At 39.5% G+C, this 25,378-nt stretch overlaps 1 protein-coding gene across 1 annotated transcript in view; it reads right to left on the bottom strand.

Annotated features, from left to right (window-relative positions):
* lgals8b (galectin 8b) overlaps window positions 1-25,378 on the bottom strand; it is a 51,051-nt gene that overhangs the window by 14,953 nt on the left and 10,720 nt on the right. The window contains exons 3-7 of the mRNA XM_051133490.1: window positions 10,126-10,336; window positions 9,825-9,944; window positions 9,605-9,631; window positions 3,838-3,926; window positions 3,592-3,757 (exon numbers count right to left, since the gene is read on the bottom strand). Coding sequence (XP_050989447.1) covers window positions 3,592-3,757; window positions 3,838-3,926; window positions 9,605-9,631; window positions 9,825-9,944; window positions 10,126-10,336 — 613 coding nt within the window. The remainder of the gene's footprint in view (window positions 1-3,591; window positions 3,758-3,837; window positions 3,927-9,604; window positions 9,632-9,824; window positions 9,945-10,125; window positions 10,337-25,378) is intronic.

Raw genomic sequence — 25,378 nt, 5'->3', positions numbered from 1 at the left:
CACGTGGGTTCTTCACAACTTGCCTTTAGTGGACTGATCATTACATAAGAAATAATTGACGACGGGCCCTTAAATTCTTAGAAAATAATGCACACCTGAGGTGGTGATGCGGCCATGAAGCAGAGTGTGCACACCTCGGTTGTGCATTATTTTTGAAGAATTCAACGGAACAAAGTCAATTGTTCCGCTTATACTACGGTACACCTTAAGACATCGATCAAATGATATATTTCAAGGCATTTGTCTGTATTTTGTCATTAAGACGCTGTTGTGAGTAGGATCCATTTCTTACGCAGCTCATCCAATGCCTCCAGTGCAAATTCCAAAACGTCATTTTAGACCAAGTTAATGATGCTTGAGCCTTTAACAGCAGACTAATGCAGTTAATAATGACGTTTAGAAAGACAGACAGGCAGGACAGACAGACAGAAAGAGAGAGAGACAGAGAGGGAGAGAGAAAGAGAAAGATTAGGCTTGTGAATTACCTCTCTGAGTCTTACCTCTCTTAAAAGTGATCGGCAGCAGCATCTCTATTAAGACTAAAACTTTCAGTTAATTTTCTTCAGGAACAGTGCTGTTGTTAACTCGCTTGTAAGAAACATCATGTAGTTTTTATGTTCATAATCATCAGAGCAGCGCTAGCAACATTAGCGCATATGTTAACGTTTGTGCAAACTGTATGTGTGTGCGTCTGTAAGGGAGAGAAAGTGGGAGAAATAGAGTATGTGCTTTCTGTACATAATAAAACGTTATTTTGTAGCAAAACCATGGAGAATAATCTGTCAAGAGCTGCCTGGAACTACGTTCGCTGTGGTCTTGGTGAAATAGATCTGCTATGCTGCTCCTGCTGCAGAGCAAGTACAGAGATTTGCTACTGCCAATACATCCACAACAAGCTGCTGTAAGCATGTAAGACAGAGGTGTTCGAAGTGCGGCCCGTGGATGACTTTCAAAGGTACTGCAATGTATTATATACAGCTCCGTAAATGCAGTTGTGCCCTAAATTTAAAGATACTGATGCAAAAAAAAAAAAAAAAAAAAAAAAAAAAAAAAAAAAATGCTGCTGTATGTGTTTTGTCTCATAATTATATACATTACATATCACACAATATCACATGGGCAGCAAGAGAAATATGACACGAGTCCTGATTTTGTCCCTATCATGAGCTTAAATGTGATTTTTATGCAACAGTTTAGTAAATAAGTTGATATTGTGACATTTTAAACACTATATTGTTTTTGCTAAATTTTGCAGGTTACATATTACCTTTGAAGGCATAGCAGAATTGTTGCGCGTCTCCAACCAACATAGTGGTGTTTAGTTTCTAAATGAATTCGCCAATTGAACGAATCATGTGAATCAATGATTCAACGGCCCATTTATAAAGTTACTTCATTCCTGAATGAATCAGCCATTTGAATAAAGTGGAGACATGGCTGTAGTTGAGGGCTGCCGGGCACAGCTGTGGCAGCCCTGGGACTTAGCCACCAGCAGATGAAGCGGAAGGCGGGAAGGTAATGAGCGAAGAGACTAAAAAGAAAAGCTAGGCGGGTCATAGATGTGAGGCCTTTTAACATCTGTGGAGGTCATACCTCCGGGGGTCAATGAGCCAATAGTGACTTTAACTTTTGGAGGGAAAGTTTACGACTCTTTGTCTTCGAACATGGCATTTTGCATATGTGACTGGATTGGGATGCAAAAACTGCAAAAACTGCAAAAAAAAAAAAAAAATCACTAATATGTTGCATAGGTACCAACATATAATATGCACCCATTTAGATCATCAAAACACAAATTTGTAGATACCAAACATGGCATAGGTGAGGTTATATTAACTAGTGATTCTATCATAATGCATGTATAAATCTGTATGCAATTCAACAATACAAAAAAAAAAAAAAAAACACTATACAAACAGTGATGATACACACAATGTTTTGAGGATGTGCATGTTCATTTAGAGTTTTTACTATAGGTTAATGAAAGAAGTCATGTCCTATTATAGTATGTGTCTGTTTTACTGGTTATTAAGTAGGAGGGAGATTCTCTCTACATACTTTCAAGTCATAAAGTTTATCTGGTCTGGCTGAGGTGTCCTGGTTACCATGGTAACCAGAGGCCTGAGGGTTGTTCATAGACATCCCAGCACCCAGTCTGTTTTTTGGGTAAGGGGGTCTGTTGGATTGTTTGTTAAATAATTGTTTTTTGTTAACCTATTTTTGTTAACCTTTCATCACAATTTCTCCATCCAATTAGGCACATCAACCATAAGTCCTTCAAAAACAGCCAGAAACCTTGGAGTTATGATTGATGATCAGCTGACTTTCTCAGACCACATTGCTAAAACTGCGCAGTCCTGCAGATTTGCTTTATTCAACATCAGGAAGGTTAGGCCCTTTCTTTCGAAACATGCTTCACAAATCCTTGTTCAAGCTCTTGTTCTGTCCAAGCTGGACTATTGCAATGCTCTCTTGGTAGGTCTTCCAGCCAGTAAATAAAACCTTTACAATTAATCCAGAAAGCAAGAATGCAAGATAAATTCTGAATTATATCTGGATTCTGCAAGATAAATTTTTAATGAGCCAAAAAGAACCCACCTCTCACACTCACATCACACCTCTCTTCATCAATCTGCACTGAGACTACCAAGCTACCAAGAGCTGCTTGCATAAAATTTAAGACATTAATGTTTGTCTAAAAAAACACCACTGGCTCTGCACCCCATTACCTGAAATCACTACTTCAGACTTATGTGCCCTATAGAAGTTTGCATTCTGCAAGTGAACGGCGCATTACTGTGGCATCCCAAAGAGGCACAAAATCACTTTCACTGACTTTTACATTAACTGTTCCCTCCTGGTGGAATGACCTGCCCAATTGATCAGAGTCCTTAGCCATCTTCAAGAAACAGCTAATAATCATCTCTTCCATCTTTATTTGACCCTCTAACTCTAGCACTCTATTCTAATTCTATTCTGTAAAAAAGCTTGACCCTTTAAGACTTGCCTTCTATTCACTTTCTAACTGCTTGTTTTCTTAAAAAAAAGAAGAAAAAAATAGCTTCTCTATTCTTTTTGTATTCTATTTATTTGTTTCTTTTTTTATTATATAATTAACAAAAAAGGCCTATAACACTATCTTGTTCTATTTTTTTTTTCTATTCTATCTGTTTTCTTTTCATTTATTATATAATTAACAAAAAAAAAAAAAAAAAAAAAAAAAAAATGTGTACTGCATTAGGCTGAGATTTGCCATATCACTTGCATATCATTGCTCTTTTGATGATTTTGGTTGTCCTCATTTGAAAGTTGCTTTTGTTAAAGTGTTTGCTAAATGTAAATGTAAATATAATGTTGCAGGATGTTGCCCAGAAGAGGACAAGATTTCAGGAAAAAAAGAAAAGAAAAAAGAAGAGCAAAATGTTTTTAAATCACAAGTTCTAACCTTTCCACATAACCTCAATATATATACCTGTCTCTTAATATATATGACATTTTTCCTCAAGACAGTTCACCATGGTTATGTAAAACAGTGCTCTTGCAGTGACATAGGTCTACGTAGTCTACATTGGTAGCGTAGGTTGGAGGTACCTCAAAGTAGTTTCCAGCTGAAAAGGGAAAGTATTGCAGTTCACGCTCTTCTGGGCCCCATGACTGGCTGAGAAGAGAGTTCCTAATAAGCATGCCAGATTTGATGTGTGAGTTCAGGTGCAGGGCAATGTTGTTGGATTGGCTACACCTCAGGTTAACAGTGAAACTTAAAAAGAGACAAAATAAGATAATTAAAGGTGTCAATTAAAAGGGCAAAACTGTACAAAATATAAGCTTGGTAACTACCTGTGAGGGAATAAGCTGATGTGCCCTTTGATTGTTATATGCTGCCCTGGAATGACTCCTCTAAGTAAACTGCCCTTGTAAGGTATGCTCTGCAAAATGACACCGCATATGTAGTGAGTCATGTTTTCATAATATTAATGAATCATCATATTAAAGAAGAACTCCACTTCCAGAACAACAATTTACAAATAATTTACTAGTGTTGGGTTTGAGTCCACCTAAGTCGAGTCTGAGTCAAGTCCAAGTCTTTAACCAATCAAGTCCAAGACGAGTCCAAGTCCCAAATAAGGGCCGAGCTTGAGTCAAATCCGAGTCCAAGGAAACACTACTGTTTGTCAGAATCTTAACATTGTTTTAACCGAGGGGGGCCCAAACTCAGTCCTGGAGGGAGGTGTCCTACAGATTTTAGCTCCAGCCCCAATTAGACACACCTGAACCAGCTAATCAAGTTCTTACTAGGCATACTAGAAACCCCCTGGCAGGTGTGTTGAGGCAAGTTGGAGCTAAACCAAGGACCAGGACCAAGTTGTAACCTTTGCAACTAGAAAAACGCAATGTCAACCTGTTTTATTGTTGAATGCATTTATAGTTACATTAATTACAATAAATTACATTGTATAAGGAATAACTGATGATGGCCCATTGTATTATTAGAAAATCATGCATACCCAAGGTGGTTTTGGACCCATAAAAACTATTGCTGCAAAGATGTTAGAAAATTATTTTTCTTTGAAGCTAGAAAAAAAAAAAAAATTCAATACAGCAAAAACTAATCAACTTATATCAGTAAAACATTCTCAAGCTTACTGAAGGCAAGTTAACACTCCACTTTACTTAAGACAAAACTTACTTTATTTACATGAATAGTCTCCAAGATGAGCATGTGTGTAGCAATAACAGAACCTATTAGAAACGAAAGAGAACTCGGCATTCGCACACTGACTGAAGCGGCTTTCACACCAAATGCGGAAAGCGCTGCGCTATGAAACCCATTCATTTCAGTGGCTTGCGCTGCGCGAGGACAGTTTGTTGCTGCTACATTGACCAAAATAACACCACTGGCGTGAAGTTTAAATTAGTTGAACTTTTGCCGCTGCGCTGAACCCAGTGATCCTTTCCAAAGGGAATATCAAACAGCGTCCTCTAGAGGACGCCTCAGCGTGACCGGTGTCTTGAACAAGTATACCCGGCTGCAGCCTGCAGAACGGGGCGGGGCTGCATGTGGGGCGGGGCTGTTACATATAAAATATTAAACAATATATTATAAATTCGTTAATTATCTACATGAGATATTAATAAATGGTTCAGTTGGCTAATGACATGTAATGACGTAGACACCTCTGTAAACAGGAAAGTTCCCTCCAGGATAAAAAACAAGACCAACACACACAAACATTTTGGGTTAACATTGATTCTCCCTTCTACTACATTCCACAGGCATTCTAGCAATGGCACATAAAACAGGAGTCCATATCCTCTATACTGTCATAGAATCCTTTCAAGCAGCCACGCCTCCCATTACCATAAAACCCAGAGTAGGATTTGAACAACATTTTGCAATCAAACATTACAACTAATCAAATAAGACAAAACTCGTAGCTCAACTACTCACCAACGCGGCGACAAACGAGTGGAAATAAAATCCTGCTGAGGCCGTTGGCGTCATTAACCAATGATATAATTTGTGGGCGGGGCGACACATGTAGCCCTGCCCCACATGCAGCTCCACCCCGTTCTGCAGGCTGCAGCCAGGACCTTCTCGTCTTGAAGCATACATCTAAACACGACAGTAACATTGGCCGGCAACAGCGTATGACGTCAATACCAGCACGACCACAGTATAAAGGGGCACTGGGAGAACACGTCAGCCTCTTCTTCGTCTTCACTGACCATTTGTTTTATGTTAGCAAAAGCTAAGCACGACTAGGAGTGCATGTTCTCGCGGAGGCATTCTTTGCTTAAAGCTCATTCTAATACCCGCAGTTCTCACGCGGTTCGTGTGTTGTGTGTGGTGAAGAGCAGGTGCATTCGGCTCCCAAGGGAGTTGAATGCGCCTGTAGTATTTGTTACTAAGCATGCTCTGATACCCGCAGTCCACATGGTTTGCGGGCTGTGTGTGTGTGGTGAAGAGCAGGCGCGTTCGGCTCCCGAGGGAGTTGAGTGCGCCTGTAGTATTCATTACTTAAGCATGCTCTGATACCTGCTATTCCCACGGTTTGCGGGCTGTGTGTGTGTGATAAAGAGCAGGCGCGTTCGACTCCCGAGGAAGTTGAATGCGACTGTAGTATTCATTACTTAAGCATGCTCTGATACCCGCAATTCACACGGTTTGCGAGCTGTGTGTTTGTGGTGAAGAGCAGGCGCATTCGGCTCTCCAGGGAGTTGATTGCGCTCCTTGCATTCATGCTCTGATACCCGGCTGACGCGGCTCGCATGTTCTGTGTGTGTGGTGAAGAGCAAGCGCATTCGGCTCTCGAGGGAATTGAATGCGCTCGTAGCATTAATTGCTTGTTTCTCACGGGAAATAGGCATGCTCTGTTACCTGCTGTTTCACACGGCTCGCGCGTTGTGTGTGTATAGTGAAGATTTCATTGCTTGTTTCTCGTGATAAATAAGCATGAATTGAACGTGCTCAACTCACTAGGAGACGGCTTGTGCTCATTGTGATGCATTCGTGAGACTACTGAGACGGGAGTTGAGTGTTTCACTATTTACCCGTGTTAGTACTCGAGTTTGCATGAGTGCCTTAGCGACGCATTCATGGCGGCGGCTCTATTCTCGCTTGATTTCCGAAGAATCTAGCGTGTGGGCGGAGTGTGTTTAGCTCTTGTGGGAGCTGAATACATGCTGTGCATTGCGGTTGTAGTGTAATTCCTTCCCTTTGCCCAAGATTCGCAGTTCATAGGGCAGTTCATGGGAAGGACCTGACGGGATATTTTTTCCTTTTCAAAAATTCCCTAATGAACTACAGGATGTGGATAATCACATTATATGCACTCTGAGAGCCCTTTCTCTCCATGCTCAAGTGTTGGCAGAAGCTGCCCCAGCCAGGATGTGCTACTCATGTCTTGCCTCGAGGGGGTTTCTGAGATGTGAGTCATCCACTTAACCATCATGAACTATCATGTGAGCTTCTCCTGCTGAGGTGTTGAGGGGCTCCACTCCTAACTCCACACTGCTCTTACGGTCGAACCAGTGAATCGCCTCTCCGTGGAGTGGGCTCGAGTACACTGCTTTCTCGGAGGTGCGAGTGAGAGATGTTTTCTTCCTGAGTGCTTTCGCTCTGAGGAGCGGTAGCTCCTCAGATATGTATGGACTGCCTTCTGGTCGAGCTAAGGTGTGCTCCCCTCACTGCGAGGGCTAGCTATGCACCTCCCATTCCCAGTTTGAGTCGTAAGGAACACCTCAGCCTGTGGGCTGAGATTGCTGCTCCCAGGAACACTTATGCAACCATACCGAGTTGAATAGGCTCGTCCTGTTTGCCTGGAAATGCTCCCCTCACCCTAGAGGGTTATCTTTGAGCTTACCGTTCCCGGTTGAGCATCTGAAAACTCCTCCCACCGGGCCCTGCACTCCCTGGAGCTCCGTTGAGCAGCAACCTCAGGTCGTTAAGCCCCTCTTGCCTTCCTGTTAGGTTGCTCTCTTGATGGTTGAGCTTGCAGTGCTCCCCTCACTCTAGAGGGTTACCTATGAGCACGCCACTCCTAAAACTGAGCGTCTGAATTCCCCCTCATTCTGAGAGCTGAGTTCTCCACTCACCAGAGCTCTGTGAGTCAGCAACCTCAGGCTGGTAGGCCTCTCTCTGCCTCCCTGTTAGGTTGGTCCCTTGCTTCTTAGTCAAGCTAGCATTTCTTCCTTCACCATAGAGAGTCACTTATGAGCATGCTGCTCCCTTCTGAGCACCTGAATTTCCTCTCGTTCTGAGAGTTGATTTTCCACTCCCAGAGCTCTGTGAGTCAGCAACCTTAGTCTGTTAGGCCACTCAATGCCTCCCTGTTAAGTTGCTCTCTGGCTGGTGAGCTTTGCAGTGCTCCCCTCACCCTAGAGGGTCACACATGAACCCGATGCTGCCAAAACTGAGCGTTTGAGTTCCTCTCCATTTTTGAGAGCTGAGCCTCCGCCCTCTAGAGCTCCGGTTAGCAGTCATGCCAGGTTGTTGGGGCACTTTCTGCCTCCCTGGTAGGCTGCTTTATGATCGAGTTAGCATTGCTCCCCTCACCATGGAGGGTCACTTTGGTAGTTAGGCTCTCTGTCCCCGTTTAGTTGTTCGCTTTGCTGAATGAGCTTAGCAGTGCTTTCCTCACCCTAGGGGATCACCTATGAGCATGCTGCCCCCCTTCTGAGTGCCTGGGTTTCTCTCTTATCCTGAAGAGTTTAATTGCCTGCTCTGTGGGTTCCACAGCAATGTCAGGGGGTCTGACCTTATCCAGCCTTCCCCCTAGACTATTTTATGGGGAACACGGCTATGCTTCTCCACTTCAGAGGGTCGTTCAGAATTTCCTCTCTTCTTGAGGGTTAAATTCTCCGCTCCCCAGAGCTCCGTGACAAGCTTTCTGTACATGCAGAATTATGCTAATCTCTGTGCACTTTCTAAAATCCATGTTGTGGTAAGTGCACACGCTAGTCTCTATGCACTTGCTAAAATCCAAGCTATGGTAAGGACACACATTAAGCATCTTGTGTTCTTTTCTAAAAACCTGTATTTTATGGGTTATGCGCTCGACCTCATTCCCATTCTTTGGAGTTGGTTCAGGCCCCAATTCCCTTGGGCCCCACTCTACTCTATGTATCCTCAGTAATGCCGACTTAAACAGGGTGTTGCTACCAAGGATTTGTTGAGACAATTCCTTGAGCAAGCTCATGTAGAGCTGGCAGTAGCCCCTGGGTGACAGGCCAGGGCCTAGTTACCTACTAGGTGCTTGGCTGTATCGCCTCTTCTTCTGATTCCAAACCTTTGAGCTCTACCCTGGGTCTAGGATATCAGACCCCTAACAGGAAAGTAGAGGTATGCAGCTCAGGCCTTTGGCCGAAGGGGATAATGTCACTGACAGCCGTCTAGGTGTCCTTGGGGCAACTCTTAGCTTGGTAGAGTTGGTACTTAGTGCTCGGCATGAGCCTGGCATGTACTCCCCTCAGCATGGCAGAGTGGGCATAATGTTCCCCATAGCGACCTCTAGAGGACGCAGTTCGGTGACCCTCGAAAGGGAATGTCTCAGGTTACGTATGTAACCATGGTCTCGTTCCCATGAGAAGGGAACGAGACACTGCATCCTCTAGGATCCTCGCCATGCTTCGGACGCAAGCTTCAAATAAAGAAGCGGCTGACGTGTTCTCCCGGCGCCCCTTTATACTGTGGTCGTGCTGGTAGTGGTGTCATAGGCTGTCGCCGGCCAATGTTATTATTGTGTTTAGATGTATGCTTCAAGACACCGGTCACGCTGAGGCGTTTCCCCATAGCGACCTCTAGAGGATGCAGTGTCTCATTCCCTTCTCAGGGAACCATGGCTACATACGTATCCTGAGACGCTTTCTGCGTTCAGAAAAAAACATAATTCATAAAACATAAAAACATAAAAACATAATTTTTTTAACATAAAAACATAATTTCTATACAATTGAAGAAAGAAATACATGAACATCATGGATGACAAGGGATTGAGTAAATTGTTTGTAAAATTTTGTTCTGGAAGTAGAGTTCTCCTTTAATATGAAAAAATAAATTATGCAAATCAATTGTTGAGTTCAGCTGAAGGGATGTTGAACTTACTAGGTCTCCTGATTTCGAAAATACTGCCTGTGCAAAAAGAGAAAATATGTAATTGCAAAGTTGAAATGCATATTATTTACCCTTTACAACAACATAAATGATGAAGCTGATTTAACAATCAGAAGCTTGGACACGCTTGACTGAATTTACTATTTTCATAATCGTAAAAATCTGATTGTGAACATCAGTTGTGTATAGACTAGTAGTGTATGTCACTTACTGAGTCAGGGATAAAGCCAATTGCATAGAGTTCTACTTTTCCAGAGACTGAAAACGTGTCGACCATCTCAAGAGGAATTCTGTGTTTATACTCCAAAATGTGGACACCATTAACTGCTACCTACAAAAGTAAATGAGTCAAATTCCTGTCACTTGACAAATCTAAAATTTCTCTCAGAAAGTACTTGTATTACAACAAAACTACTACTAAAAATTAATCTATGGGTTAAAATGCTTCAAACCAGACAGGCCAAAGGTTGTTAACCAGGTTTGTTTCTACCTGTGATATGATTTATACTTACTTTAAAAACATCACAGAGTACCAAGATGATGGTCTCAAAAGATGCTCCTCGTTTAAATGGCATGAGGTCAATATTTTCCTCTCTTCCCCAGTTTTCATGTTGTAATGAGTTGCACACGATCTGTGGAGAGCTGCTGAAGCGGGGATTGAAGTGAAAGGCAATGTCCGCGCGTGGCTTTGTGCTGCAGCCACATGTCAAATCAAACTGAAACCTATGGAAGCACATTGGGTATTACACTGAAAGAAATGACAACCTATAACAAAATAGAATGTTTTTGGCACTCGTTTTGTTTTTGTTTTTTTGTTTGGTAGAATAAGAAGCATTTTGAAAACATTTAAAAACTTTTTTTTTAAATATAGACTGATATTTATTATCATTGTTATTACTATATAATCTTTGGTTATATGGCCAAGGGGCCTAATATACATCTAAAAAACATTTTCAAACAATGGCACTGTACACACCAGATGTGCCTAGTCCTGTTCCTGGAGGTCTACCTTAAAACAAAAAAACAGTTCCAAACCTAAACAAATACAACTGAGCCAGCAAATTTAGATGTTTAGGAACACTTACAATTACAAACGAGTAGGGGTGTGACTAGACACTTATCCCACAAGATGAGATGAGACATGAGACTGGGTTCACGAGAACGAGACGAGACAAAATTTTTAAACTTTTCTTAAGAAATCCTCAATGATGAAATGAATAGGGAAAATAGTCTTTTATTCAACTGAAAAAGACAAAATGTGTGAGGAAGACAGAGAGCAGAGGTAAAAATTACGGCCTGCAGTTAAAAGTGCAAGAGATGCTGGAAAGAAGGCTTATTATGTCAGAGCTCGAGCATTTGTGGAAGGCAAAGAAATTGTTCTTCCACCTTGATGGCTATCTTTGAAGATTGTCGACTTGAATATGGTTGATCCAGGAGGTCTTGTTGCAGATCTGCCAACACACTTTGGTTCTTGTGCCTTAATATCCTTTTGAATATAGTTCAGTTCCTTTTGCCTGGAACTTAAGATGTTTTATGATAAGCTGGTTCACTTAATATTGACTTACACTTTAAATGCAGAGTTCGGGAGTTCTCTTTGCGTATATAACTTTTTATCTTAAGGTGTTTTTTCAATTATTCCTTTTATAGGCCTGTAATTATTTGTTTTTGACACTGTTGTCTTTGTTTTCTTTAAATGTCAGGGGTATACGACATAATGTAAAAATAAAAGCTTTACTTTTATTTGCGAAACAGCTGAAGCCTGATTTTTGTTTTTTCCAAGAATCCCATTCTTCTGTTGGTGATCAGAACGGGGTAATGAACTTTGTTTTTCCCATGGAACTGAACGCTCTGCAGGAGTTACTACTCTAAGGAATGCATTTAAAGGGTGTAATATCATTGATGTGAACTCAACTGTTATTATTATGGTCAACATTTATGGATTCAACTCAAGGTCTGAAAATAAATTTTTTCTTGATTACATAGAAAGTAGATTGCTAAACTGGTTAAATAAGTTCCCAACTTCTCTACTTGTCATGGGGGGGATTTCAATATTGCTATTGACAGTGCTCTTGATAAATGGCCACCAGGCCGGCCCTCATCACTCAATTCAAAATTGAAACAATTAATGGAGAGACTTGATGTGACCGATGTCTGGAGGACGAAATTCCCTTATACTAAACTTTTTACGTGGAGCAATAAAGCTGCCTCTCGTTTCTCTCGTATAAATTTTTGGCTAATCTCTAAATCTTTTGATATTCAAAACACTTCAGTTGATATCCTTCCAAAACTAACCCTAACTGATTATAAGGCTATCTATATTAAAATTAAGATCTCTGTAAACACTTTAATTCATATTAAAACATCATACTTGAAATTAAATAGCTCTCTGTTAACTCATGATACTGTTAAGCTTAAAATTAATTATTTTATTAACCATTATTGGGAATAAGCTTTAAGGGAACGTTCTTTTAGTAATAATTGGGAGATATTAAAATTTGATATTGGTAAATTTATGGGAAGCTATGGAAGTGCGCTTGCTAAACTTAGGAAAGCTGAGATGGTTATTAGTGAAATTGCTGCTCTCACTCAGGGGCCCCCTGAAAATCTTTCAAATGATGAAACTGTTCTGCTTTGCAATTTACAAAACCACGTTGATAATATATACAAATGTAAAGCAGAAGGTGCTTTGTGCGATCTAGGAGGAGGTGGATGGAGCAAGGTGAACAAAATTCTGCCTATTTCTTCAGATTAGAGAAGTCTCATGCTAATTATAAAAGCATGTCTAAACTCAGTGTTGATGGTATTACTACTGATGACCTCAAGACAATCTCAAATTATTGCTATAATTTTTATAAGTTGTTATATACCTCTAAACTTGATAAAGATGACACATTCTCTTTCTTAGACTCAATAGTTGATTTGAATTCTGTAGAGATAGATGACAAAAATCGTTGTGAAGAACCTATCTCTCTTGAGGAAATTATTGTTCTTTTTAATCATCTTAAAATTAACAAGTCTCCGGGGAATGATGGAATTACAACTGAATTTTATAAGACATTCTCTGAACCCTTAGCTCCATTCCTTGCAGAAGTCTATGCAGAGAGCTTTCTGAAATCAGCTCTTCCTCCTAGCTTGACACAAGGTGTGATCACTTTGATCCCAAAAGCTAAAATGGATCCACTTCTTATTGAAAACTGGTGTCCAATATGTTTACTTAACACTGATTACAAAATACTTGCTCAAATTTTTACCCAAAGATTACAGGAAATTATGATTTATTTAATCGATAAATCACAGTCTGGCTTTATTAAAAATAGGCATATTTCTAATAATATTAGATTCATTTTAGATATTCTTGATTATTCCGATTTGATTTCAGAAGACAGTTTCATTTTTTTTAGACTTTTACAAGGCATTCAATACAGTTGAGCATTCTTTTATTTTTCGTTGTCTTTGAAAATTCGGTTTTGGTGATTCTTTTTATAATGCCATCAAGACACTTTATGCAAATAGAAACTGCTCACTAAAATTTAGTTTTGGTATGTCAGCCAGATTCAACATTCAGAGGGGTATCAGGCAAGAATGCCCTATCTCACCTTATCTCTTCCTTCTTGTCGCCCAGCTTTCTCACATCTTATTAATAAAAGTATCTTGAAAGGCATTCTCATTGCGGATAGAGAAATAAAGATCAGCCAGCAGATGATACTGCTCTTTTTTTAAGAGATGCCTCTTGGGTCCCTTTTGCAATCAGCATTGTTGAAAAATTTTCTAAAGCTTCTGGTCTTTTTTTAAATTTATCTAAATGCGATTTACTTTCAATTAAAGAATGTAAACTATCCACAATTAATAATATTCCAGTTAAAGATAAGATTTCTTATTTAGGAAACACTTCATGTAAAAATCAAAATGACAGATGTGCATCTAATTTCTCCCCTATTATTGATAAAACACAGAGAAAATTAAATTTATGGTTGCAGAGAGACTTACAGTATCTCTGAGGGGAAGAATATTACTTGCAAAAGGGGAGGGTATTTTCAGACTATCGTTCGCTGCTTTTCTTGTCAGAAGCCACTGTTTCATGTTTTGCTTGTTGAAATACAACATTACTTTAAGACTATTTCTAACTTGTGTAATAAGAAGGCTTTAAAAACTGTAAAAATCTGTAAGCTGTTTAATCTTTTACTATGAATGCAATGTGATTTGTTTAACTTTATAACCCTGTCTAATATTTCATTTGTTTTGTTATTGTAATTTTTATTTAATTTTCTTTTTTTCATTATTTTGTCATTTTATATTGCAACTGTTTCTCATTGGTTGACATATTGTTCTTAATAATAATAATAATTAAAAAAAAAAAAAAACTGTGACATCAGCACAATGTACATTTTAAACCAGGAAGATGAAAATAGCGCAAAAAAGCTCAAAAGCACCAGTTTTCTCCAACAATTAAAATTAACAGACGCTGACATTGTCATCTATGATGCACAACACAAACACCTCTCAGAAATCTCAGAAAAAGTAGCCCAGTAAAAAAGTAAATGTCTGTAACGCAGAAATAATGATTATTGTGGTTGAAAAGATTGTTTGTGTTGCTCTTTCTGCATTCACATTTACCCTGACCCTCTGATTCATTACCATGGGCAGCGACAAGACGTGCTTCTCATGCTCCACTGACACTCACAATGTGAAACAACAGACATAGCTAAATCGTTGTCATTCAGGAATAAGATCGTGTGGGTGTCTGAATCGAGATCTCGATATTTTAAGGATTAATTGTGCAGCTTTAATGTAAACACTGCAAAATGTTTTGCAAGGATGTCGTCACAAGATCTCGTCACATCCCTACAAACGAGTGTGTTAAAGCATGGTTGGAACGGAACTCTGGGAATAGGATCTGGCAGCCCTGCTGGTATGCAAAATCTCAAAGACGTTAACAGAAATTTGCATTTTGTAAAAATTCCACCCACTTTGTTAAAATATCAGTATGTTCTAAGAAAAAAAATTTTCATATTCTAAAGGCTGTAGGTAGGGCACACTTTGATGCATGACTTACAGATGAGATTTTGCCAATAGCTCTGTTTTTACACACACAACACTCACGTCATGTATTCTCTGTGTGTTTGTAGACTTTTGTTATTTTCTGTTTTGTGCCTTCTTTGCATTTGTATCTCCTTTCACTGTGGGGGAAGTGGAGGAGGATCCACCCATTGAATATTTCTTGAGGGGTATATGATCCTAGCTCTGACAGAAGTCCGGTGACCAGTGTGTCAGATCTGCCTCTGACAAGTGTGTCAGCGAAGGCTTTGTGATGCCAGCTGCTGACGCCAAAGTCAGTGGCAGATCTGCCACATTGGACACGCATTCAAGCTTGCCAGTCTCCGTGCTCTCAAGTGAACAGACTGCTTCTCTCTCAAGCCTGTTGGTCTTGGCATTCTCTTGTTCGCCAGCTGCAGCACCATTTGTCTTGGATGTAGCTGTTTTGTTTTCTGTTCTCCTTGTGATGGCTACCGCCATTTTGTGTGTTTGGGATGCACCACCTCGCCTGTTTCTCCCGAGGCCGCAGAGGCATTCTCTTCTGAACCCTCTGTTTCCTGTTTGCCACTGTTACAGCCGAGGTTGATATTTCTGAACTCTGTGTTCCCTGATGCCTCTGTTATGTCCGAACTTTCTGCCAATCCTGCTTTGGCTAAGGAAGCAGATTTTGAACCCCCTGCCTGTCTATATTTGGTCTCTGAGGCCATCACCATCCTGTCTGTGTTTTCTGTTGTAGTTCTGCCAGCTGCGCCAGATCGGTGGTGGTCTCCAGCTCTGTCTTCTCAGCTCTGGGGGTCACCAGTCTTGGCTTCTCTACTGTGGTGGTCATCTGCACCGGTGCGGAAATCTTCAGCAATGTCTGTACAGCTGTGGTAATCCACCTTGGTCATCTGCCCAGCCTGCTCCACCCTGGTCACCTACACTGCCAGCTCCTTCCTGGCTCCTCCATGCTGTCAGTGGAGTCAACTTGACAATCCAGTATTGCTGAATAATATGGGCCTGTTTACACCTGGTCACTTCATGCATTTTCTCTGATCGGATATGATATCATATTATTCATATTCGATGAGTTAAACATTTCAGTTTACACTTGGTCACATAAATGTGTATGCAAAATGGATATAAATCCATTTCTCAATTCCCACACTATATGCTAATTTAACAGAGTTCATGCCAATGAAAGCAACAGATATGCACTGCATTTTATTCATTAACAGCTAATTTCAAGATCAAAGACCGCAAAAGGAGAGAGCACGACATCAGCTCTGGAAATATAGGTTATGTTTGTGTGTTGAGCATCTGCAACTTACTTTAAGTTTCATTTGTGGCAGTTTGCGTGTCGGCTCGCTGAAGAGATACTCGACCACTTATCCGCGGCGATGCGCGTTGCATTAGTACTGTCATATCTGAATGCCATATAGCCTATAAAACGCTCTCACATGTTTATTATTTTAATATTTTGGGTGGAGTAAAATTTGCATATCTGGTTTTAACAATCAGATGCATTTACACTTGTCCAGTTTGCAGTCGGATGTAAATGCATCCAGAAAGCATTTCAAAGGGCATTTACACCGGGGGTCTCATTTATAAATGTTGCGCATGCACAATATCGGCATATAAATATGCGTAAGCAATTTTCCATGCACATATCCGGATATATAAAAAATAAACTTAGCGTAAATATGTACGCACTGTACAGACATTCTAGACCATGCGTACTCTTTTGGAGTGAGAAAGTAATGAAGTAAACGATTTTAAACTCTCTTCATTTCGATATGTGTTTATATTAAATATTCCACTCTCTAAGCACTGAAATTACAAAAAGTCATTACGCAGAAGTTAAAAAATTTATTTATTTGTACATAGTGGATATGCTCGATCACTTTTCCTGTGGCATGCTACGTTTTAATGACAGCGTGTAGAGCTATAGGTGCACAATTATTAATATTTAAACTAAACTGTAGATCTTACCAGAAAATATTTTTAGCAAGAACAATGCTCACTGATGCGCACTTACTTCGATATTATGACGGACACTGCTGGATTTGATGGTCGAACAGTCTCTGGTTTGAATAGGTCCAATGATAACAGCTTACTGTACAACCGCAGCTGCACGTAGGTGTTGATGTCATGTGAAGACATCTCCACAACATTATGAAAAATACCACTGTATTTGAAGGATACAACTTGAAGAACATGGTAAGATGTGCACATTTTCTTTTTAAAATACTTTTAAAATACTTTTAATACTAATACTAATATACTAATACTAAAATAGTAATATGTAGGTAATGTGTCAGATAAATTTACACTGAAATATATATAGGCTTTTTCTGTTAAAAATAGAAGGTCACCTTATCAGCAAAACTGCATAAATGATTTGATTTGAATTGTTTAAAACAATCAAAATACTATTTGGCCACTGTAAAAGAAAGACCAACACTATTTTAAAATATATCTGAGAACTATTTTAAACCATTTTGTTTTCATAGATATGTTCATATATTTATTATAAAGCATAAGGATACTGGATATTTTTTAGCAATAGAAATTAGTGTGTATGTCACAAATGGAATAATACTTTGTATCTCATATTTCCTTTATGTACATTTGACGGTGTTAAACGCGGTGTCACGTAGATGGGAATATGCATTGAAATGGTATGCAGATGAGGTTATGCATAGTAAAACTAGGCATTGTAAGCTCCCATAAATGGTGATTTTGGGGAGGAGACGGGGTGTAGATGCACGTACACGTACAATCTTCCCCTGACCAGGATTTCTAAAGGGATTTATGCGCAGATTCTGGCTTTTACCGATTTTCGTACATGTATGTGGAACGTAGCTTGAGGCGCACTTCATAGGTATATGTGCAAGTATGTGTGGGGTATACATCAAGTTGTCTGACTGCGTTCCAGGGGGCGCCATAGAGCCCCTGTGCCACACCCAGGTCCCAGTCTCTGCAGCGTCCTAATGGCCACACATTCCAACGTGTGTACTGATTTCCAAGAGTTTTTGAGCATGTTAAGGCCCCCAAAATCCCCAGATAGGTGGAAAAAATAAATAAAATAAAATAATAATTCCCTATAGTTAGTACTCGGGCCCTAACTATAGGGAAGCTGTGCACCGTGGGCAGTATGCAGTTGGAGCAGGTAAGCATCAAAGGACTAAATGAAAGTAATTTAAATAAGCCACATTTACTGCAGCCAGCTGTTGCCAGTATGATTGAAAACCACAACAGTCACATTCATGAGATCATGTAAATTCAGATGAATGTCATGTCACAGGATGTCATAGGTCAGTATCAAATGACTGTCAAATTATTATTTGCAGCACAAAAAAAATATAAGTCCACATGTATGTATCTTTAGATCTTTTTATGTAGTAGTTAACATAATTATTAACCTTATTATATAAAATTATTTTTGTCCCCTAAAACTAACAGAGAAGAATAAGAAATAAGGCATTTCTTGAATTCACACAGATATAAATAAATAGACCTTTAAACCATAAAGAGTTTAAATAGACCCTCGCTCTCTCTCTAGCTCTCTCTCTCACCCACCCTCACACTCAACACGCATATCTTCCACATATATCATTACAGCGCAAAACATGTCACTTCCTGTTGTCAGGCGGCGTTATGACTGTGATTGAATATGTGCATGCCTGGATATGTGTTTAGGACAGGACTCTTGCCAAACATGAGAATTTAGGTGGAGATCGGACACTGTGTGCCTGAATCGTGTGTATAAATGCCTGATGTGCCCCAAACTTCACATGTTTGATAAGTCCTGTTATGAACAGGAAAAGAGATGTGACTATGGGACAATTTACTTGTATAACATTAACATAACTTTAGAAAGTTGTTAACGAATGTAATTACTCCATTAATCGACGGTGTACCTACAGCTTTCTTTAAACTGGTGTTTGATTGTGTCTCAAGTCATGTTTTATATACCATAAATACATCTTTGCAGATTGGTTATTTTCTTGATGGTTTTAAAACTGCTGTGGTAAGACCTGTACTGAAGAAGCCTAATTTGGACAGTAATGTCCTGGCTAATTATAGACCGATATCTAATCTTCCATTTATTAGTAAAGTACTTGTAAAGGTGGTTGCAACACGAATAAAATCATTCCTTGAATCCTTTTATTAAGGGGAAAGATTTCACTGTTCAGCTAGAAGATTATGTGTCTGAGAAACATAAATGCCATTATGGAGTTCCACAAGGAAGCTGTCTGGTCCTTTATTATTTTCATTATACATGCTGCCACTTGGTGACATTATCAGGGAACACAATGTAAGTTTTCACAGTTATGCTGATGATATACAGCTATATATTTCTGCTGAGCCAAATTACATGGGAGCCAAATGACATTACAACGTACCTTATGTCAGTGAATAATTGGATGAGTAATAATTATTTTTATTATTTTTTTTTTAATTAAACAAGGCTAAAACTGATAATCTGTTGGCGGGCCCTAAGACAAAAAGAAAAATGGTGTATAAGAATTTAGTTAAATTGACTTCTTGGGTTCTCCCAGTGGTCACAAGTCTTGATGTAATTTTAAACTCTGATTTTAATTCTCACATTAATAAAGTAATAAAATCATAATTTTTCCATTTAAGGAACACTGTTAAAATTCAACCTCTTTTAAACCGGAAAGATGCAGAAAAAAAAAAATCATGCCTTTTCAAATAGACTTGACTACTGTAATTTACTTTTTACTGGTCTTCCACAAAAATCAATTAATCGACTACAGATTATCCAAACAGCTTGGCTATTGAGTAGAACTAAAAAAAAGAGAGCAATTAACACCAGTTCTAGCTACATTTTATTGCCTTCCAATAAAATTTAGAATAGATTATAAAGTCCTATGTGCATAAAAAGCCTGTAATGGGCATGGACCTAATTAAATTGCTAGTTATCTTGTTAATTATACTCTGTAATAAATTTCGCTTTCGCCAACCTAGGGACGCCAATTAAGGTAGTGAATTTAACTTTCGCCAACCTAGGGAGGTGAAATAGGGTAGTGATGGGTACTCATGTCACAGCTGACGTTATGATTCTTGGATCGCGTCAATTAATGTGTGGTTATAAGTACATCACATAAGAAAGATTGATGGGATCTCTAACTTGTAGAACCTCTTCTGTATTATCAACACAAGGAAGACACAATTTGTAATAAAATAAATTTTATTAACAAAAGATAGACAAGAATAATCAACAACTACTAGATGAATACCATGAATGAAAAATGAATAAAGTGCATAAGATGCATAAAATGCAAGTGATTATGTTGGGTGTTGCTATGAGAGCTACGTCATCTGGAAAAATAAACTGTTGTTACTCTGAAACAAATAAGGTGAAGAACCTTATTATGCATCAAACAAATATGTGTAAGATTTGTTATCAACTGCCGTCAGCTATATAATGTCTAATGTAAATTAGAAAATCATATACTGATAATATACAACAATGCCAAAGTCTCTGGAAGAGGTTTGGAAATTATATTTATGTTCGCTGTGGTTGATGAGCAGTCCGGTGGCGGCGTCTTCTTCCACTGGTTGCGCTGGTGGCAGTACAGTGGGGAAAGGAGCAGTAATCCGTTTCGACAGCCTTGAAGATGAAGCACTGTAAGATGCTGATCTCCTGGAGCACCAAGGGTCCTAAGATCTGGAACACGCAGATGTGGCCCTGGAGTAGGTGCTGAAGGTCCTTAGCTTGGAACATGCAAGCAAAAGTACCTGAAGTGAAGGTTTGCTCGCCGGAGCCTAACCTTGTTGCGAATGTCTGTGTGCCTTCTGCCTCTCTGGGCTAGAGACTCATAAGCTCATAAACTCATAAGCTGGAGACTTGGACTTGGTATCTGTTATTGTCTCACCTTTGCAGGCTGGAGACTCAGAACGTAGGTGATCTGCTATTGTCTCACCCTGACGGGCGGCAGACTCAGAACTGGTTTCTGTTGCTGCCTTCCTTGTAACAGGCTGGAGACTCGTTGTTGTTCTGTTACAATCCTTTCCTTAACGGGCGGCAGACTCAGAACGTGTGTTTCATCGACAGGCCGAAGACTCAGAACTTTGTGTTTCCTCGACAGGCCGCAGACTCAGAACGAAGGTTGATCTGTTTCTGTCTCTTCCCTTACAGGACTGAGACTCAGAACAAGGAGTGTCTTTTGGAAGGGTACCTTTATCCCTTTCCGATGAGGAGGAGATTGCAATTTGGCACTTCTCCATTTCCATGCTGTGATTGGCTGGTTCCATCAGAGTGGGGGGACACGTGGTGGCCCACCCTTCTGTCCTTCTGTGGAATTTATTTTTATAGTCCAAACACAAAGCTAGAAAAGTGTCACTAAAGTTTCACCGGTGCATTTATCACTTTCCAAACCATAACCAGAATGCATTTGGCAATGTTACGAACACATTAAATTAAATGATGGGAAAAGATTGAACTGTCATGCATGCATTAATTCGTCCATTAACAGTAAGTTTGTGTAAGATGTTGCACTACACGTAGCTGTCACATAGAATACTTATTTCTCTGAATAAGTATAAGATGTGTGTGTTGTAGTGTGCATCAGTTTTAAGGTTTGAAAACAGTTATGAATGGATTTGGATGGATCTCAATGATCTCTCTTTATTTCACCCACTGCTGCTGCATCTGGAGGTCCTAAGGAATTTTTATGGTCGGTCACAGGCCAAACCCTTAGGAATCAGTCTCAAGGTGGGTGAAGGGCACAAACTGCATTTTGACCAATAGGAAGTTGTCCTTCCTGTCCTTCCCGGGCTTTGTACCAAAGGTGGTCTTCTTGTGCTCTAAGAGATGTCTGGCTGCTGTCCTGGCATCTTTATCTGATGGCGTTGGACAGTTTGCTTATGTTAGTTCCCCAAGATCCAATCAAAATGTAGCAAACCTCTGTCCACTATGGTGGTCAGGGAGGGCCCCTGCCATAAACTGGGCCCTGGAATGTGCTGTCCACTACAAGTCCATCAAGAACTTTAAGATCTTCCAACACAGGTTTACTAGAGGTTCCTAGTTCAAAATGGTAATGCAGCCTTTGTAAATTATTTTCCAAAACTATGGAACACATTACCTTTACATATTAGGGAAGCTAGCACACATTATTTTTAAAAGGAAGTTGAAAACTTATTGTTTTAACTTGGCCTTCGGGTAGGTAACACTGAAAAAAAAAAAACAGTTTTATTGAATGTGTTGTATTGTTGTATATGTAATGACTAGTCTGTGGAGTAAGGATCTATGTGCAGTTTATTGACCACAGATTGCCTACATCGTAATTCCGTTCAGCTGAGGACAGTTATCTAGAATAGAAGGCACATGGGAACATTTTTGCCAGATCACCTTGACATTGGGATAGTACTGCTCCGATGCCTGTGCTAGAGGCGTCAACCTCCACGATGAATGGGATACTGGGATCTGGATGATGAAGAGTAGGTGCTGATGTAAATCTTTCCTTGAGTTCTTGAAAAGCCTGTAGAGCTTCAGAGGTCCAGAAGAGACGAGAGCTGGGGCGCTTTGTCATTGCAGTACTGGCAGTACTTCTCATGTGTTGAATGTGCTCCTGTAGAGTGTTGGAATAGATCAAAATATCGCTGATGTAAACAATTACCAATTGGTCCAGCATGTCACGGAACACATCGCTGATGAACCATTGAAAGACTGAAGGACTGTTGGAGAGGCCAAAAGGGCATAACTAAGTACTCATAGTGGCCAGTGAAAATAGAAAATGCTGTTTTCCATTCATCTCCCTCTTTAATTCGGATCAAGTTGTAGGAATTGCGCAAGTCAAGCTTAGTGAAGTATTTGGCCTGATGGAGCTGTTTACTAAAGGTAAAGGGTACCTGAACTTGACAGTTATATCATTGAGTCCGCGGTAATCAATACAGGGTCGAAGACATCCATCCCTCTTCGCAAAGAAGAATCCGGCTGAGGCTGGTGAGGTTGAAGGTCTGATGAAACCTTTATCTAACTCTTCCTTAATGTAGGCTTTCATAGTTTCTGATTTAGGCTGAGATAATGGGAAAATTCTACCATTAGGGGGTTTGATACCCGAAAGTAGTTCGAATGAGCAGTCACTAGAGCAATGAGGTGGTAACTGAGAAGCTTTGACTTCAGTGAGGTTGGAGTATTCCTTGGGTAGGCCTGGAATATCTGGGTTCTGTTAAGTGAGGATGACTGATTGTAATGGAAGGTGAGTGATAGGAGTTAGACAGACACTCGTGACAAGTGTCATCCCAACGAGTGATTTGTCCTTCCCTCCAGGAGATCTGAGGGTTGTGATTGCATAGCCAAGGTAAGACTGGGTGAAAGGATAATATAGAATCTGATTTTCTGGTGATGCAGTGCTCCCATCTGCAGATAGATTTCTTCCATAATGTGGGCAATTTTACCCCTTCCAAGGAGTCAGCCATCTAACGCTTCTACTGCCAAACGAGAGTCACAATGAGCTAACTTTAAATCATGTTGTTGAGGGAATTCAGCAAAAATGAAATTACCAGCAGCTCCTGAATCTACCAAGGCAGTTGTGAAAATCTTTTTATCTCTGATGGTTAGAATTATAGGAATCCTGAAACTAAAGTTAGATTGGATGAAATGAGAACAAGAACTCACCGATCTAGGATTCGGTTTGGGTGGATGAATGGGGCATAATGTTTTGAGATGGCCGGCTTTCCACAGTACATGCAGAGATGATGTTGCAATCGTTGTTCTTGTTCTTCAGGTGTTAAATGAGTATATCCGAGCTGCATGGGTCCATAATTAGTCGCAGAGGCTGAAGCATATAAGTGATCAATAATAAGGTTATCTATCTAAATGGATAATTCAGTGAATCCGCTCTATGTTTTTCCCTCTTTGCGACATGGCAGCTCCAATTGAAGTTCTAGACTTAGTCAATACCCTTAAATGGTGAGGGTTCCCTCTGGTGTTGAAGCCTCACTTGTAACACTATATATGTTTTTTTTTTTTTATTGTTGTAAAGCACTTTGAGTTGCATTTTATGTTTGAAAGGTGCTATATAAAACATTTTATTATTGTTATTATCATTATTATTACTATTTGACATATCACTTAAAAGTAAAACACTCTACTGAAACACTCTACAGGGCCTCAACAATGTAAATTACAGAGGTGTGTTATTTGTGGGAAAATAACTAGATCTATAAGTGATAAGATAACGATTATTTAGTTATTTTAGTTATTTGGATAGGTTGCTGCCACAAGACTATTTCCATTTAAACACCTGCTCTGCACAGCCCACATATTACAACAAAATGTCATGGTTTTCATTCTCAGCAGTAAATTTGAAAGTGCTCTAGCCAAATGCTGCATGATTGTCGGGCACTTTTAGCATAGTCCTTTAAACGCTCAGGAGTTAATGGAACAGCAAGTTGCATGTAGACAGAAGCAAAAATCACTTGTTCAGGATGTTACAACAGGATGGAATTTCACCCTACTAATGGTCAAGCGAATCCAGCAAAAAAAAAAAAAAAATAAATAAATAAATAAAAATAATAATAATTCATATCCACTAACCACTACTCATCGCACCACTACTCTGGCTCAGCAAATGAGCAATGTTGACGTTAACTCCACAGGATATGGAACTACTTAAAACTTGCTGGGAAGTTCTCTACTCTGTCTTCTCTGTCTCTTGTTGTGTTGTCTCTATCCCTCCCTCCCTTCTTCCCTCTGTGTTTGTGTGTATGTTGTGTTCTCTGTACAGTCAAAGCATTTGATAAAATGAGAATAGTGCAAAACAACATTAAAGGGTAGGTATAATAATTAAAATTAATATAGCTGTAATAATTACGGGGCCAAGCACTAGGCAAGTAAGGCAGCAAACATCAGAGCAACTGAAGCAATGAGTAATTGAGGCCATTTTAATATAATTTTAGTCACAATGGGTGAAAAATCATAAAAACAACTGTTAGTAATTAGCTAGATTTAATAGGTTATCACTTTTGACCAATAGGTGGCACTGTTGTCAATTTGATGTGGTATATTCATTGTGAGGTGACAATGGCACACACAAAGCTTGGCATCCATATGTTAAAGCTTTGCAAAGATAAAGTCTCAGAGACATGGCTCAAATTTGCATTGCTATACAAAAATGGTTTTGTCTATCAACACAAAATCCATAACTTTGTGTCAGCACAGTCTGAAGATTCAAAATATCTCTTTCAAGTGTAGAAATTAGGAAAGAAGTATTGTAATTTCCTTACTGTAGTGTAAAGCAAAAATAATAATATATTCTATATTGTTTGGGTTCCTAAAACAACAGTATGAATGTAATTTAGACCGACACAGTATATCACAAAAAAAAGAGGGTTGAGTACGCTTTTAAAGTTTAGGTGCAAGTCAATTCCCTGTCTTTTTCTTAGTAGATTTCTTAGATAAGAACATGGGTTGGAGCTCTTAATTTTTAACTCCCAAAGTGCATTAGATAGATCAGATTTTGTTCACATTTTCATTTTTAATGATGTACCTACAGGACATGCACTACAGCTTTTACGACTTCATTGTCGTTTTCATAGTTCATTTGATGTAGTTTTTGTCGTTATTTACATGGTAAATGTCAAGAGTGCACTATTGTGTGAGAGGGTCTGCGCTCCCTCAGATATTACGTGTGCGCCCTCACTCAACATTGTCCTGTGTACGCATAAATAAGTGCTTATTGTAAACAGGTATTTATTAAATCATTTTATTTAGCAACC

The sequence above is a fragment of the Labeo rohita genome, chromosome 17 (genome assembly GCF_022985175.1).
Source record: "Labeo rohita strain BAU-BD-2019 chromosome 17, IGBB_LRoh.1.0, whole genome shotgun sequence".
NCBI classification, from domain to species: Eukaryota; Metazoa; Chordata; class Actinopteri; order Cypriniformes; family Cyprinidae; genus Labeo; species Labeo rohita.
This window is presented reverse-complemented; position numbering and strand designations above follow the sequence as displayed.